Source organism: Dipodomys ordii, unplaced genomic scaffold, assembly GCF_000151885.1.
Source record: "Dipodomys ordii isolate 6190 unplaced genomic scaffold, Dord_2.0 Scaffold35, whole genome shotgun sequence".
Classification (NCBI taxonomy): Eukaryota; Metazoa; Chordata; class Mammalia; order Rodentia; family Heteromyidae; genus Dipodomys; species Dipodomys ordii.
The window spans coordinates 2,018,940-2,032,438 of record NW_012267251.1 but is presented as its reverse complement, the minus strand read 5'-3'; the positions used below and the strand labels follow the sequence as shown (position 1 = coordinate 2,032,438).

The 13,499-nt window shown below is 49.8% G+C and overlaps 1 protein-coding gene across 1 annotated transcript in view; it reads left to right on the top strand.

Moving 5' to 3' along the window:
* Positions 1–12,928, top strand: part of LOC105986368 (chromosome unknown open reading frame, human C1orf101) — a gene marked incomplete at its 5' end in the record, with an annotated part of 55,483 nt that extends 42,555 nt beyond the window's left edge. Inside the window, 3 exons of the mRNA XM_013017259.1 lie at positions 822–979; positions 10,067–10,120; positions 12,417–12,928. Of these exons, the coding sequence (XP_012872713.1) occupies positions 822–979; positions 10,067–10,120; positions 12,417–12,570 (366 nt within the window). The remainder of the gene's footprint in view (positions 1–821; positions 980–10,066; positions 10,121–12,416) is intronic.
* Positions 12,929–13,499: the final 571 nt, after the last annotated feature.

Genomic DNA, 13,499 nt, shown 5'->3' with positions numbered 1-13,499 from the left:
GGGGCGGGGGGACCGGGCCCTGGCTGCTGGGCTCAGAGCGGCCCTGGGGCTGCGGCAGACAGCGCCCCTGGCCTCCGTCCCCTCCGTCCCCACCTCGCCCGGACCCCCGGGAGTCCGAGACCCTGCCCTGCGCCCTCCTTGGGTTCCCGACCCCCGGGTTTTCCGGGCTGGGCCGTGGCGATGGGCGGTGGGCGCGGCCCTCCGGTGAGAGGAGCCCGCCGTCCACGGGGCAGCCTTAACCACGCGACTGGACAGGCGCGGGGCTGGGAGGCGGCCCGGGGTTCGACTCCCCAGCGCCACAGAAGCAGAAAAGCCGGACATGCGCGGTGGCTCAGGCGGTGCCGGCAGCGCCCAGGCCCGGAGCTCAGGCCCGTCCGCGTGAAGGGAGGGGACGGCGCCCTGAGCCCCACGGAGAGCCGCGAGGGGCTCAGGAGGGCCGGGGCCTGCCCTGACCCCGCATCCCTCCTCTCCGCGAGCCTCGGGGCGTTCACACGCAAAACACGGCAGCCCCGTGTTCACGCCCAAAACACGGCAGCCCCGTGTTCACGCGCAAAACACGGCAGCTCCGTGTTCACGCGCAAAACACGGCAGCCCCGTGTTCACGCGCAAAACACGGCAGCCCCGTGTCACGCGCAAAACACGGCAGCCCTTGCTTTCGGCCCAGTTTTAACCCAGGGCCGCTGCTCAGCACTGCAGCTGCGAGCAGAGAGGAACAGCTCTGACAGCCCCGAGTAGTTTTCCAGGATAGATAGCTGGGATCTAGCTTTGTGTACCACTGAAGTCAGACAGTGATCTGACAGTGTGGCCTTGGCCTCTTTCAGAATTACAGGCCCTGTTTTTCCTATGCCGTTGGAAAACCTGGAGACTTAAATCAGCCCTACGAGATCATCAACATTTCTAACAATAACCATTTATTGTGGCCGACGGACCACATCGGGATGTATGTGTTCCGTGTGAAGGTCTTGGATCCGAACTTTAGGTAAATAGACGTGTTTTATTACAATAATTTTTACCATTAATTCCTCAAAACAAAAGCGTTGTTTTCTTGGTTCATTTTGATGCCAACTAAGCATCCAATTGTTATTATCTCTGTTTTCCTTGCGCTTTCTAGTAAGCACATCAGCAATTCTTTGGGGAGACAGGACATTGTCTGCGATTTGAAATTACATTCTGGATGTGTGAGGGGCACAGCAGGGCACCGCGCCCTGGCGTCTTTGCGGTGCTCGGGTCAAGCAGGTGGGGAGCCCTGTGCAGCTGCCCCAGCAGCCAGGAGGGGGCGGAGGCACAGGAGGGAGGCCAGGGCTTTCTCACGCTGCCGGGGTTGTCCACAAGTCCAGAGGCGCCAGGGCGATTCAGAGATGGGAAGATGGGTGGAGAACGTGGAAGGTCGCTTAGCTGATGCGTGGAAGGGCTACAGAAAGCTGGCTACCTCTGTATGCTCAGCGTCTTGTCCCCTCCACCTCTAGGCTCCAATTAGGATTTTGAACCCTTCATGGGAAATCCGAGCTTTAGAATTCCATTGTCCTAACAAATTCAAAGGCAAAACAACAACCTCCATACCAACCCCCAAAGAAAAACTACCCTGTTCATTGGGGTGGGCAAATAAAATCTTTATTTTTTATGTTGTCAGTTGTGGGGCCTGAACTCTGGACCTGGGCGCTGTCCCTCAGCTCTCCAGCTCAAGGCTAGCGCTCTACCACTTAAGCCACAGAGCCACTTTTGGCTTTTTCTGCCTATTTGGTGCTGAGGAATCGAACCCAGGGCCTCATGTATTCAAGGCAAGCACTCTACCACTGAGCCACCTTCTCAACCCAAAATCCCATTATTTTAATCATGTAGTCTGGAAAACTTGAAATCATGTTGATTCCCTCTTTCCCTGCATTTGCCACATTAGGTCAAATGAATCTTTATTTCCTCACACACTTGTTAGACTCTCCACTTTCCTTCTAGTGCTACTGCCTCCAGGCCTTAGGGAGAATTTCTTTCCTGTGTTCTGCTTTTTCTGTTGCTTCAGGGAACCTCCTGGGACTTTGCATTCACCCCTAGAGAGCACAAAAGGCTCTCAGACTGTAGGCTGAAACTTACTTAAACATCGCCAACTCCCCTAAATTTATCTCCTTTGCTGGACACCTTTAGCTCATGCCTGTCATCCTAGCTACTGAGGAAGACAAGATCTGAAGATCATGGCTCAAAGCCAGCCTGGGCAGGAAAATCTATCTCTAGTTAACCACCAAAAAGCCAGAAATACATGTATGGCTCAAGTAGTAGAGCACCAACCTTGTGTGAAATGCCAAAGGGAGAATGCCCAGGCCCTGACTTTAAGTCGCAGCACTGGGGCGGGGTGGGGAGGAGGGTGGACGTGAAAATCCATTGGATGACATTGGTGGAGTTTGAAGATATCGTTTACCCCCAGGGGTCACTGACCTGGATTATCTGCTATAGGAAAGCAAGCAGGAGCCCTCACAAAGGGTCAGAGGTGATCAGAAGATCAGGCTTCCTTCCCACCGTCCAGTACCCACGTACAGTGTCACACATGCAGGACTCTGTTCCCAATCAATCCTGGTTCCCTGCGGGGGAAAAACTACAAATCTGCCCTCAGTTAGATTTGAGGCTGGATTTAAAGTTAGATAGGCTCATGCTAATAGTGATTGACCGCAAAATTTAAAGTAGTGCCAGTTTATGTGTGCTCAACAGAAACAAAGGCTTCTCCCCTCTGCAAGAATGCGCTTGAAATGCAACCTCACAGAATTCCCAAAGGAAACATTTCAATAAACAAAACAGGAGAGGAAAAAAACAAAGCCATGAATAAGGGCCAACAGAAACAACAAAAACCTCCTGCAACAGCCTGGCTCTAGTACATATGGATTATAAAATAGGTATGAATATGTGTCGATTGTTCTTAAAGGAGGCTTTGAAAATGTAATGGAAGAGTCAGACACTATCAGAAAATTTAGAGAAGGAACACAAAACTCCTGGAAATGAAAACGATAATCAATGTAATGTTGTCTCACAAGATTAAGCAAGAGACAAGGCCCAGCTGAAGAGAAAATCAGTGAACTGAAAGGAAACAAATGACCATCCCAGACTGCATTATCATTGGTTCATTGGAAGCTCTGCAACTCCCAGACAACAACTCCAAAACCAAGTCCACCTGTCAAAATGGAATTCTGCCTAATGAACCAGAGCCATGGTCATTATACCACATGCCGTCTCACACCTGGCAAAGAAGTCCAAGCATAAGACAGCGAGCGAGAGAGAGAGAGACGGCCATTCCCAATGACAGTAGTTAGTGGTTTGTGCTTCTCGGCGTCTTTACCCAGCCCTGCAGAACAAGTACGGTCTTCCTTCTCGTGTACGAGTCTTCCTCAGTGAAAAGGGAGAGACCCCACTCCCAGTCCTCCTCTCGGGTTGGCTGGTGGGGAAGGATCGGTCTATCTCGGTCACAGGCTCAGAGAACTGACCTCATTGTAGGACTTTACAGTCTCCCCCGCGACCTCTCACGCCTGCTTTATGACTTCCATCACTGTATAATTTATCACCCAAACTTCAGAGAGCATGGTAGGTCACCAGCAACGTATGATTACCTAATAATAAAAGGCAGCCTTGGAAGTGCACGCCGCCGCTCGAGGCCAGTGAGCTCCAGCTCTGCCTTCCTTGGTCAGAAACAACAGGACGTGGCGGAACATGACCACGTGGAGCGTCTCTCGCTAGTGTTGCAGGCAGACGCTAGACAGAAAGGGTAAGGTTACGTCACAGGAAGAATCGCCATGCCTTCCACGTGAGGTTAACCGGCCACCAGGCGGCAGTCTGAGGCCTCCGGATACACATCCTTTGCAAGGATTAAGGAGGTTCTCCAAGGGAGGCGAGCTGGACAGTGTCTGGACATCAGCTCTGGAGAGGGGAGATGCGGGCTCTTCGGCCACAGGGTTTATGGGCCCACCGAACAAGCATCCGGTGGTTTCTCTTCTGAGAAACATTCCCGTGAGACTCAGATATTCTAATTCTTTAGTCTTGCTCCAAGAAGTTCATCGGCAAGCCTTTCCCCTAAAACTGCTCATCTGTTCTTACTTCTTCCACGTCCTGACCTGGCCACATCATCCAGACATTGAGCTCATGTCCGTGATGATGCCACAGGCCGTCTCCTCGAAAACAGACCCCACGGAAAGCCCCTCATCCTGGGAGGCCTTCTTTCCTCCTTCAGTCGTCTGGGCCGCTCCTGGGTGGAGCTACAGCCCTCGTCTGCATGGAGGGCAGCCGCACATCCTTCTTTTTTTCTTTGCAGTCAACGGAGTCCTGTGGGGCCCCACGTGTCCAGCCAGCTTGAGCGGTGACTCAGCTCTTCACGCATGCCCCCCAAGACCAGACTCTGCACTTAACCACAGCAGTCAGCTGCCTCCCCTGCGCTGGAGATAAGTCTCCCTGGACAACAGGCAGCCCAGGCTTCAGGGTCGTCTAGGTGACCACGCTGTCAGCGCAGGGTCTACCAAGGCCTTAGCCACGAGCTGTTTCTCAGGACCATTTTTGACAAATGGTGCTTGCATTTGCTTTAAAACCATAGAGCCGTCTTCTGACCTTACGTACATCTGACAGGCTTGCCTTGTCTCCCTAATCTACCAGGGCCTCACCAAGCACCTTTAGATCTGCTAAACCACAGTGGTGTTCCCATCACCGGCGTAGTACTCCGATTTCCCTCTAAGATAGGACAGCACTCAGTCAGTCTGGCCTGGCTAGAAGCCTTTTATTAGCTAAGTGGCGACTGTCTCCTGCTGGCAGAGCTTGGGAGAGCAGCCCTGTTTTCCTTTTCTTGGGGAATTTTTATAGGAAGGGCTTACACGTAGGTCAAGTTTGTCAAGGCATGCAAGCAGTTACAGAAACTAAACAGCCTTGAGTCACAAGAGCATAAGCAAAACATAATCTTGACTTGGTCAACATAACTGATACTATTGATGCTATTGAGACTATTGATACTTGATTACAAAAGTCAAAACATTCCTGGATTACAGATGTCAAAATACAACCTTGGGTGGGAGCAAGCTTCTGACTGACACCATAGTTCAGTTTAACCCGTGATAACTCTCCAGGCTGTCTGCGGTTGTCAGCAACGTTCGTGATGAACTGCAAAGCTGTCGATCTGGGAAGCAGGAGAGGGAGAGATGCTCTTTTGCTTTTTCGCAAGGATGGAAAAAGCTAAGGCTGACTACTGTCCATTCCGTCTGGAGTCTCTCTCTACCCAGAGGTTTTGCCCTTAATCAATAATTTTGTTCTGTTTTCTGGTTTTACATTTTTTTAAAAATGTTTTTTATTGAAAAAAAATACTGTACAGAGGGGTTACAGTGAGCAAGGTCATGAGTACATTTCCTTTGTTTTTCGCCTCCCCTCCTTTGTTTTTCCCCTTCCCTCCCTTCCCTCCCACCTCAACTACACTCTCCCTTCCCCTCTCCCCGCCTCCCCACCTAAATTGTAACTTTTGGTTTATTTTTCAACATAGTGTCTTGTGCATCTCATTGTTACATGGACCAACCTGTATCCCTATTTAAGCATTTGGGTTTTTTCTTCCCCTCCCCAAGCTACGGAAGTGTTTATACAAGATGCAGGGCACCAACATCAAACACAGTGAAAAGAGGGCTTGTACCTACCATGGGGGAGGAACATACAAAGAAACAAAAAAAAATCACATGGTATATTATAAATAGGTTAGGAACAATAGCAAGAAAGAAAAAGCTGCTTGTGTCCCCATCTTGGGGTTCATTTCACTTAACACCATCTTATCTGGTCATATGTACATAGCTTTTGACCTTTTCTGCTTGTCCCAGACATATACTAGATATTGCAAATAAGGGAAACCATGAGACCTGTTTCTTTGGGTCTGGCTTACTTCACTTAATATAATTTTTTCCAAGTCTTTCTATTTCCTAACAAATGGGGTGATGTCATTCTTTCTGATGGAGGCATAGAATTCCATTGCAAATATATACATATATACACACACACACACACACACACATATATCACATTTTCTTCATCTACTGAAGGCCATCTGGGTTGGTTCCATAAACATATGGAACGCTTCATGAACTTGTGTGTCATCCTTGCGCAGGGGCCATGCTAATCTTCTCTGTATCATTCCAATTTTAGTATATGTGCTGCCGAAGCAAGCACTAGTTTTACATTTTTCTTCCCATGGATATCCTTCTTTTCCAAGGGAAGAGGGCTCAGCGGAGAAAGGAAGTTTCCTGCAGCAGGAGGAACTGAGGCTTAACAATAGAAGGAACTTTCAGCCAGTGAAGAGTAACTCAGAGACCTTGATTTTTGGTGGGGGTCAACACAGCCTGGGCTGTCCGAAAGGGCAGCCTAGTCCTAGTCCTAGATCTCAGGACCTACCTGTCATGCATATTTATGGAAAGAAGCATGTCTAAGTGTGGCAGGTTATCCTCAGATCCAAACTGGAGCAAAAACTTAAAATAAGCCTCCTCCTCTCTTCTGGGCGGAAGCCCGAGCAGCAGCGTGTCTACACTCTGGAAGGTGCGTCGTGTGCTCCGCAGGGCATGGAACTTGTATCTGCAGGCTGCAATGCTTCCTGCCGAATAAAGGACCAGCAGGATGTCCAGCAGCAAGCTCCCTGGCAGTGACGTCCTGAAGTGGATGTGGTGTAGCTAACACAGGGAGCATGGGAGCAGCCGGCCTCCAGCCTTCTCCGCCTTCTCCGCTGACTGGACGAAGGCGGAGGGAACGCTTCACCTCATTCATGGCTGCTGCAGTTTGCATTGATTTGCTTCAGTGATGCAACTTGCCCTGAGAAAAGCCATTGATGATCTCACGACCATCTCCTAGCCGTTCTCCAGATCCATCAGTCTTGTCAACTCAAAAGGGAGAGACAAAAGTTGGGTCTCAGTTTGTGACTCAGATTCCCTAGGAAGTGGACTTTGAGCTGAAGACCAGCCTGTCGGAAGTGTATTGAGAAGTCTTCTGTGATCACCAGCTTTGGGGAGCAGAGGTGCTCAGGGCTGCAGTGTGGTTTGGCGAAGCCCTGGGCGGGTCTCCCGGGGAGCACAGGGCCTGCAGCGGCCTTGCGGAGTTGTTCTGAACTGGAGGCCAGGGACGAGGCTTTGTGCCTCGAAACCAACAGTCACTGGGGCAAACGATGGGGAAGGATGGGGCCTGGATGGAGGGCAAGTTCTAGGATGGACTCCACCAGCTGCTCCCCAAATAAGAAAATGAGTACTCCGGTCCTGAAAAGAGAATAGAGAGCCATCCATGACGCTAGGAAGTGCGTCGCTCTGGCCGACAAGATCTGCTTCAGCAATCCTCCCAGGAATGGAGTGTGGTCTTACTTGATTTTGTTTCTCTACTACTTCTAGTGCCAGGCTCCATCCCTGGGCTAGCGCACGCGAGGCAGATGTTCTAGGTGAGCTACCTACAGCCCATGTGTGCTTCCCATGGTCTTACTCTTCCACTCCTAATAGCTCTTTTCCATGGGGCTATTTGCAGAATTCAGTGTGGGGAATTCCACCATCTATTTTTTTTTTTGGGTCCGGTCGTGGGGCCTGAACTCTGGGCCTGGGCGCTGTCCCTCAGCTCTTCAGCTCAAGGCTAGCACTCTACCACTTGAGCCACAGCGCCACTTCTGGCTTTTTTCTTTTTGCTTATGTGGTGCTGAGGAATCGAACCCAGGGCCTCAGGCATGCAAGGCAAGCGCTTTACCACTGAGCCAACTTCCCAGCCCAATTCCACCATCTATTAAGACACTTAGCACATCTTCCCCAGTGACACATTCAGGAATAGAGGGATAATTATAGAAGGTGACACCCACCTTCCCTGTGCTCCATTCCACCCAGTGACCGCCTGTAGACTGGTTCCACTGGGAAAATAAAAGCCGTAAGTGCTGGGCATTTCCGCTTTCCCAGTGCACATTTACCCTGCAGAAAGCTATGGGGAAGGTTTCAGGCACAGGTGGTTTTCCTGGGTTTCTTCCTTAAGGATTCTCATAAAATCAAGGGGTTTTGAATATACCAGCGGGCAGGTGTAGGAATAAGGTAAGCTCCACGGTCCTCTATCATAATGGCTTATGTCAGCTGTTGTACATTAGGTTTCTTTTGGTTGTTAGGATTGAGTGGGGGCTTGGAGAGCTGCTTGTGTATTCTAATCCTAGAGTCCCCATAATCCACCAGGATGCATCCAAGTCTACTCCCATGGAAGATATAGTTCACTGAAGGAACACAGCCCCCTTCATCTCCTGGAGCTATTTGGCCTCCACTGTAAAGGGTCCCTTCATCCTTACTGAAATGGGAGAGCCTGCTCCAATGCAATGTCTCCTTTCTGATACCTCAGCCTAGAAAACCACCACAAAACACTGCTTCTGAGCCCAGTAACTTACACCTGAGAAATCCTCCTCAACAATCCTCTTTCCCTGTCTTTGGATTCATTTCTAAACTGTGCAGTAGAGATTCCAGCATCTGGATTTTTATTTGACTGAGGAGAGCACTTTTTCTGTCTACTGGTCCTATCCATTTAGAAAGAGGCATACTGAACTCTCCAAGTATACTTAGGGACTTGCCTGTTTTACGTTTTCATTCTGTCAGATTTGTTGTTTTACCAGTCCTGGGGCTTGAACTCAGGGCCTAGGTACTGTTCCTGAGCTGCTTTTTGCTCAAGGCTAGCACTCTACCACTTGAGCCATAGCTCCACTTCCAGCTTCATTTTTTTGGTAGTTTACTGAAAGTAAGAGTCTCAATGGACTTTCTCCACTCATTTCAAACTGTGATCCTCAGATCTCAGCCTCCTGAGAAGCTAGGATGGCAGGTGTGAGCCTCCAGTGCCCAGCCAGCTCTATTTTGGGTTCCCATATTCCAAAGCTTTGTTTAAAGGGATACACACTGGAGATTATTATGCCATCTTCATGGTTCGCTGGTGTCCTCTTCCTGTTCCTTCCTTGTTCTGACCAAGAACAATTCAGGCTTATGCAAATCATCCACTTCTTTATTTGCTAAATGGGTTGGTAAGCCCTATTTTATCATTTTTTTCTTGAGACATAGTCTTACTATAATAGCCCAGGCTGGCTTAAAACTTGCTAAATAACCCAGTCTGGCCCCAAACTTGTGATCTGCTGCCTCAGCCTCCCAAGCGTAGACCCCCCATCCAGTCATCTTAGGGTGTTCTGAGAAGTGACTAACATAGCTGAATATTTAGCAAGTAACTCAATGGACGTCAGCTCTTCTGTCCTCTCCCACATGACGGCAGAGGAAGTCCCGCAAATGGTTCTTCACTCACATCCTGCCTCTGTGCCAGCATCACGCTGTCTGCGATCCCCTCCTTGGAGCTCCTGACACTTGCAGCCAGCAGGAGACAGCCCTCATCAGTGGCCGCACGGCTCCAGGGCAGGGGCCAGTGGCTCACACCTGTCAGCCTAGCTACTCAGGAAGCTGGGATCTGAGAACTGTAGTTCAAAGCCAGCCCAGGCAGGAAAGCCCATGACACTCTGCTCTTCAATTAGCTATCCAAGGGTTGGAAATGAAGCTGTGGCTCAAGTGGTGGAGCACTAGCGTTGAACCAAAAAGCTGAAGGACAGAACCCAGGTCCTGAGTTCAAGCTCCAGGACTAAAAAAAAAGTCTGAACTCAAACCCAGGCTCTGTCAAACAACGGTGCAGACGTTTGCAAGTTTCTTAGCCTATCCAAGCTGCCTCTAGAAGGAAGGGTTTCCACGAGGACACAGAGCACATAGCCCCAGCACTCCCAGAGCCAGCGAGCGCTCGGCTCGCACTCACCTCCGGCGAGCAGTAACGCGCTGGGCCTTCGCTGTTGGCCATTTCTGTGGCTTCCTGAGTGCCCAGGAGGGCAGTGACCATGATCCCGTTGTCTGAGGAACCGCTATGAAGCCGCTGTCATGCGGAAGGAGGGACTGGGGGGCTGGCACCTCGCAGCGATGGAGCCCCACCGAGGAGCCTCCTCTTCTGAACCTAGTCAGGAAAATGACGCCTTAACCACACTGATTTGATTGTTGCCGTAGAGACAGGCAGGAGGTTTTAGGTGATCTAATTTAATCTTCAGTATGACTTTTCTGATTTGCAGTTTCTGTAAACTGTCGACCATATTTGCGGTGGAGACCTATGGAGTGATTCCCAGGTAAAGACCTGAGCGCAGGCTGGCGGGGGGTGGGGGTGGCGGGAGAGGCGGGAAGGAAGGGCAGCGCAGGGCAGGGCGGCCACAACCCTGTCACACAAGTACGTGGGCGCCACGGACACGAATCCAAGCCTAAGAGCCGACATGCACAACGTGTTCACTGCAGAGCCAGTGGCTGTGTTTCCCACTGCCTTGGCTTTGTTGTGATCTGGCTCTCTAGGAAGCGTCTCCCAGATGATAGAAACGTGTGAAGTCCCATTTCCATGTCCACGTAGGATGGCTTGCACACAGCGTCCGTGTGGTACGGACCAGGGACTCCCGCTCATCCACCACGCATCCCGTTGGTTCTAAACCCACTGAGCCACCCGGCCCATTCTGCCCCCAGCACGCCTCCCTGGCAGGCTGGCAGAAAGCCGAGGTAGGGACCGGCTGGGCCTTCCCACTCCACCCTGAGCCACTGCCCCTCCTGCCAAAGCATCTGGAGCACAAGCCATGAAGGCCTTCATTTCTGTCTCTGGGTTCAGCACCAGTCCTTGGCAGAGCCGCGCGGTGTTCACACTTAAGGGAGAGCCTCGCGCGACTTGGCTTCTTTGTCTTGGGTTTTGTGTACAAGGTGCAGTATAAGTAGAAGACAGGGATTGGAGGCAAGCTGGGTACAGGAGTGCACAACACTCCAGGATCTACCCCTTGCCTCCAGACAGTTGTTTCTTGTGCTCTATTTAAAACATTACTGACTTTGGGCTGGGAAGGTGGCTCAGTGGTAGAGCGCCCCTGTCTTCTGTCATCTCCAGCAACCATCTCCACCTGTGCACACCTGACTCCAGACTCCTGGTCTTAACCCGCTTAACCTCTCCTCCTGCACTGCTCAGAGGCTCATCCAACTGGACGTGTTTCCCCTCCCAATCCTGCACTCCTTCCTCGGTCCTCCAAGGGGCTAACTGCATCCACCATGGTGGGACCATCCTGGTCCCACCATATAGATGGCGATGGTGGTATGAATCGTGGCTCCTGGTGACTCTGTTTTCCAAAGTTCCCTCTCCCGGGAAATGGCACACCCTGTGGCAAGCCCGATGCCAAGCAGTCAAAACCCTGGATTCACATTGCTTACTCTCTGGCTCTGTTCCCATTCACCCCCCTCAGCTTCGGACCTTCCAGCCTTCATTCAGTCCATAGCACTCCCTGCACCGCAGGGCCTTTGCACAGGCGCTTCCTCTATATGGAATGGCTTCCTTTCCTGCTTTACCACACATGTAGGTATGGAAGCACACAATCAACTTCACCTCTAAAGACTAAACCGTGCTACTGTGGCTTGCACCCACCACACAGCATCTCTCTGCTTCTTGACTCTTAACAGTTTGTGATTCCAGATCTCTCTGCTCGTTACTTGGTTAATGAGCAGTTCCTCACCATGTTAGCTCCCCAAGGATGGGCTCACATCAACCTTTACTCAGTGTCCACGGCACCATCTTGCATGGCGCCTGGCAAGCTGTCCAGTGGTTATGGCACTTAATTAAAGTCCAAAATAAACCATACTCTGGAACCAGCTTATGTGTGCGCAGCTGAGAAAGAAAATCAGAGGGCTATAGCACCCACAAAAAGAATCATGGCATAAAAGGAAACCAAAAACCAACACAGTACTAGGACAGAAAATGGAAAACAACACGAAAGTGTTTGACCTAAGAAATGAAGCTACTCTCAGGAGAGGCTCCACTCAGTCCTGAGCAAAGAGCAGAGGCCTGGCATCCAACGGCAGTGCCACCCAGTAAACACACGCACATGCACACACGCGCACATGCGCGCCTGACTGACCCTCAAAGCCAACACACCCCGAGTAAACCACCTAGAACCTCTTGGGCCCAGGAGTTTATTTTTGTTTGTTTTGTTTGTTTTGAAGGCCAACCTGGCAACTTAGATACCTCACGTCTCCATCCCTTAAGGAAAAACAAAACACTGTTCCCTGTGCATTTCCCCAGCCATTTCTTTCCATCTCCTCAGCCACTAACTTAGTAAAAAGCCCACATCCTCACTCACCTAGCTATTGTAGCACCTCAAAACTGGCTTTCCTGCCTGACACCCGAGGTTCCCTGCTACCACTCAGAGTCCTGAATGTTACTCAATCTACCTGCTCCTCTCCCCCCACTCCCTTCCTCCTCCTCTCGCACTGTGCCTAAGCCCTGGAGCACAGCCGCCAAGCCTTAGCAGTCTGTACTCTCCCGCAAGGCTCCAGCACATCTAAGTGAACTAACAGGCAAGTGTGAAGAAAGACTTCCAGTGAGTTCTGTCACTGTTCTTATTCCAGGCCAAACATCTACCTGGTGGTGTCCTTACTCTTTGTCCTGGTACTCGTGTTCCTGTCCATCCTGGTCTTCAGCTACTTTTACTACCTGCGAGTTTACAGACAGTTCATCTATGAACCACTTCACAAGCCGCAGAATAAACAAAAGAAAAATTAGGGGTAGCGAAAGTTTGTTCTGGAAATATGAATATAATGTATGTGTGTGTGCGTGTGTACATATGTAGTCACATTGAGTGTGTTTGACTAAGAACTACTTGAATCAAATTCAAGATCTGAGAAATGTTCTTAAATTACTCCCCAATACTTTCAATAGATTGTGTTATTAAGGCATTTATTCTCATTTAAAGATATTCGATATTGTCATACTGAATTTTTAAGACAAACTACTTTTGGTTATTATAATCCTTCCCAACAATGAAAGTACATTGTAAAAACTGTACAGATGTGCCAAATGGTATTTTGCATAAAACATTTTCATATGGTTGTAGTTAATTTATGTCAAAAGTGTGTAGAATTAAAGAAGGTCTTAAACAGATTTCAGAGGGTTTCTAGCGGTGGATTCAGGCATGGAACGAGGCAGCTGGTGCTAGTCTCCGATCCTAACTTTCCACATTCCACTCTGGTGCTCAGAATAAGTTTCTTAACCTGTTAAAATATCACTGCTATCTAAATAACTAGTATTAGGGCTCAACAGGATAAGCAGGAGGAGCTGGAGAGTGGGTATGTATGTGTGTGTATGTGTGTTGTATGTCTGTGTGTGTTGCATGTATATATGTATTGTGTACAAGTGTACTCTGTATTGGCACGTGTACCTCTATGCATGTATTCATGTGGTATGTATATATGGCTTGTGGGGTGTAGAGGCACCCGATAAATCCAAAACCCACAGCATATGCAGCAGGAATGGACATTCATCAGCAAAACAGAGTTGCACAGGACAGACAAGGCTGCTTTCCCCAAAGAATTTATTGTTTTACAAAGATCAAGAATAGGACAGGTACTGGTGCTCACCCCTGTAGTCCTAGCTACTCTTTGGGCTGAGATCTGAGGATTGAGGCAAGAAAGTCCATGAGATTCTTTTTTTTT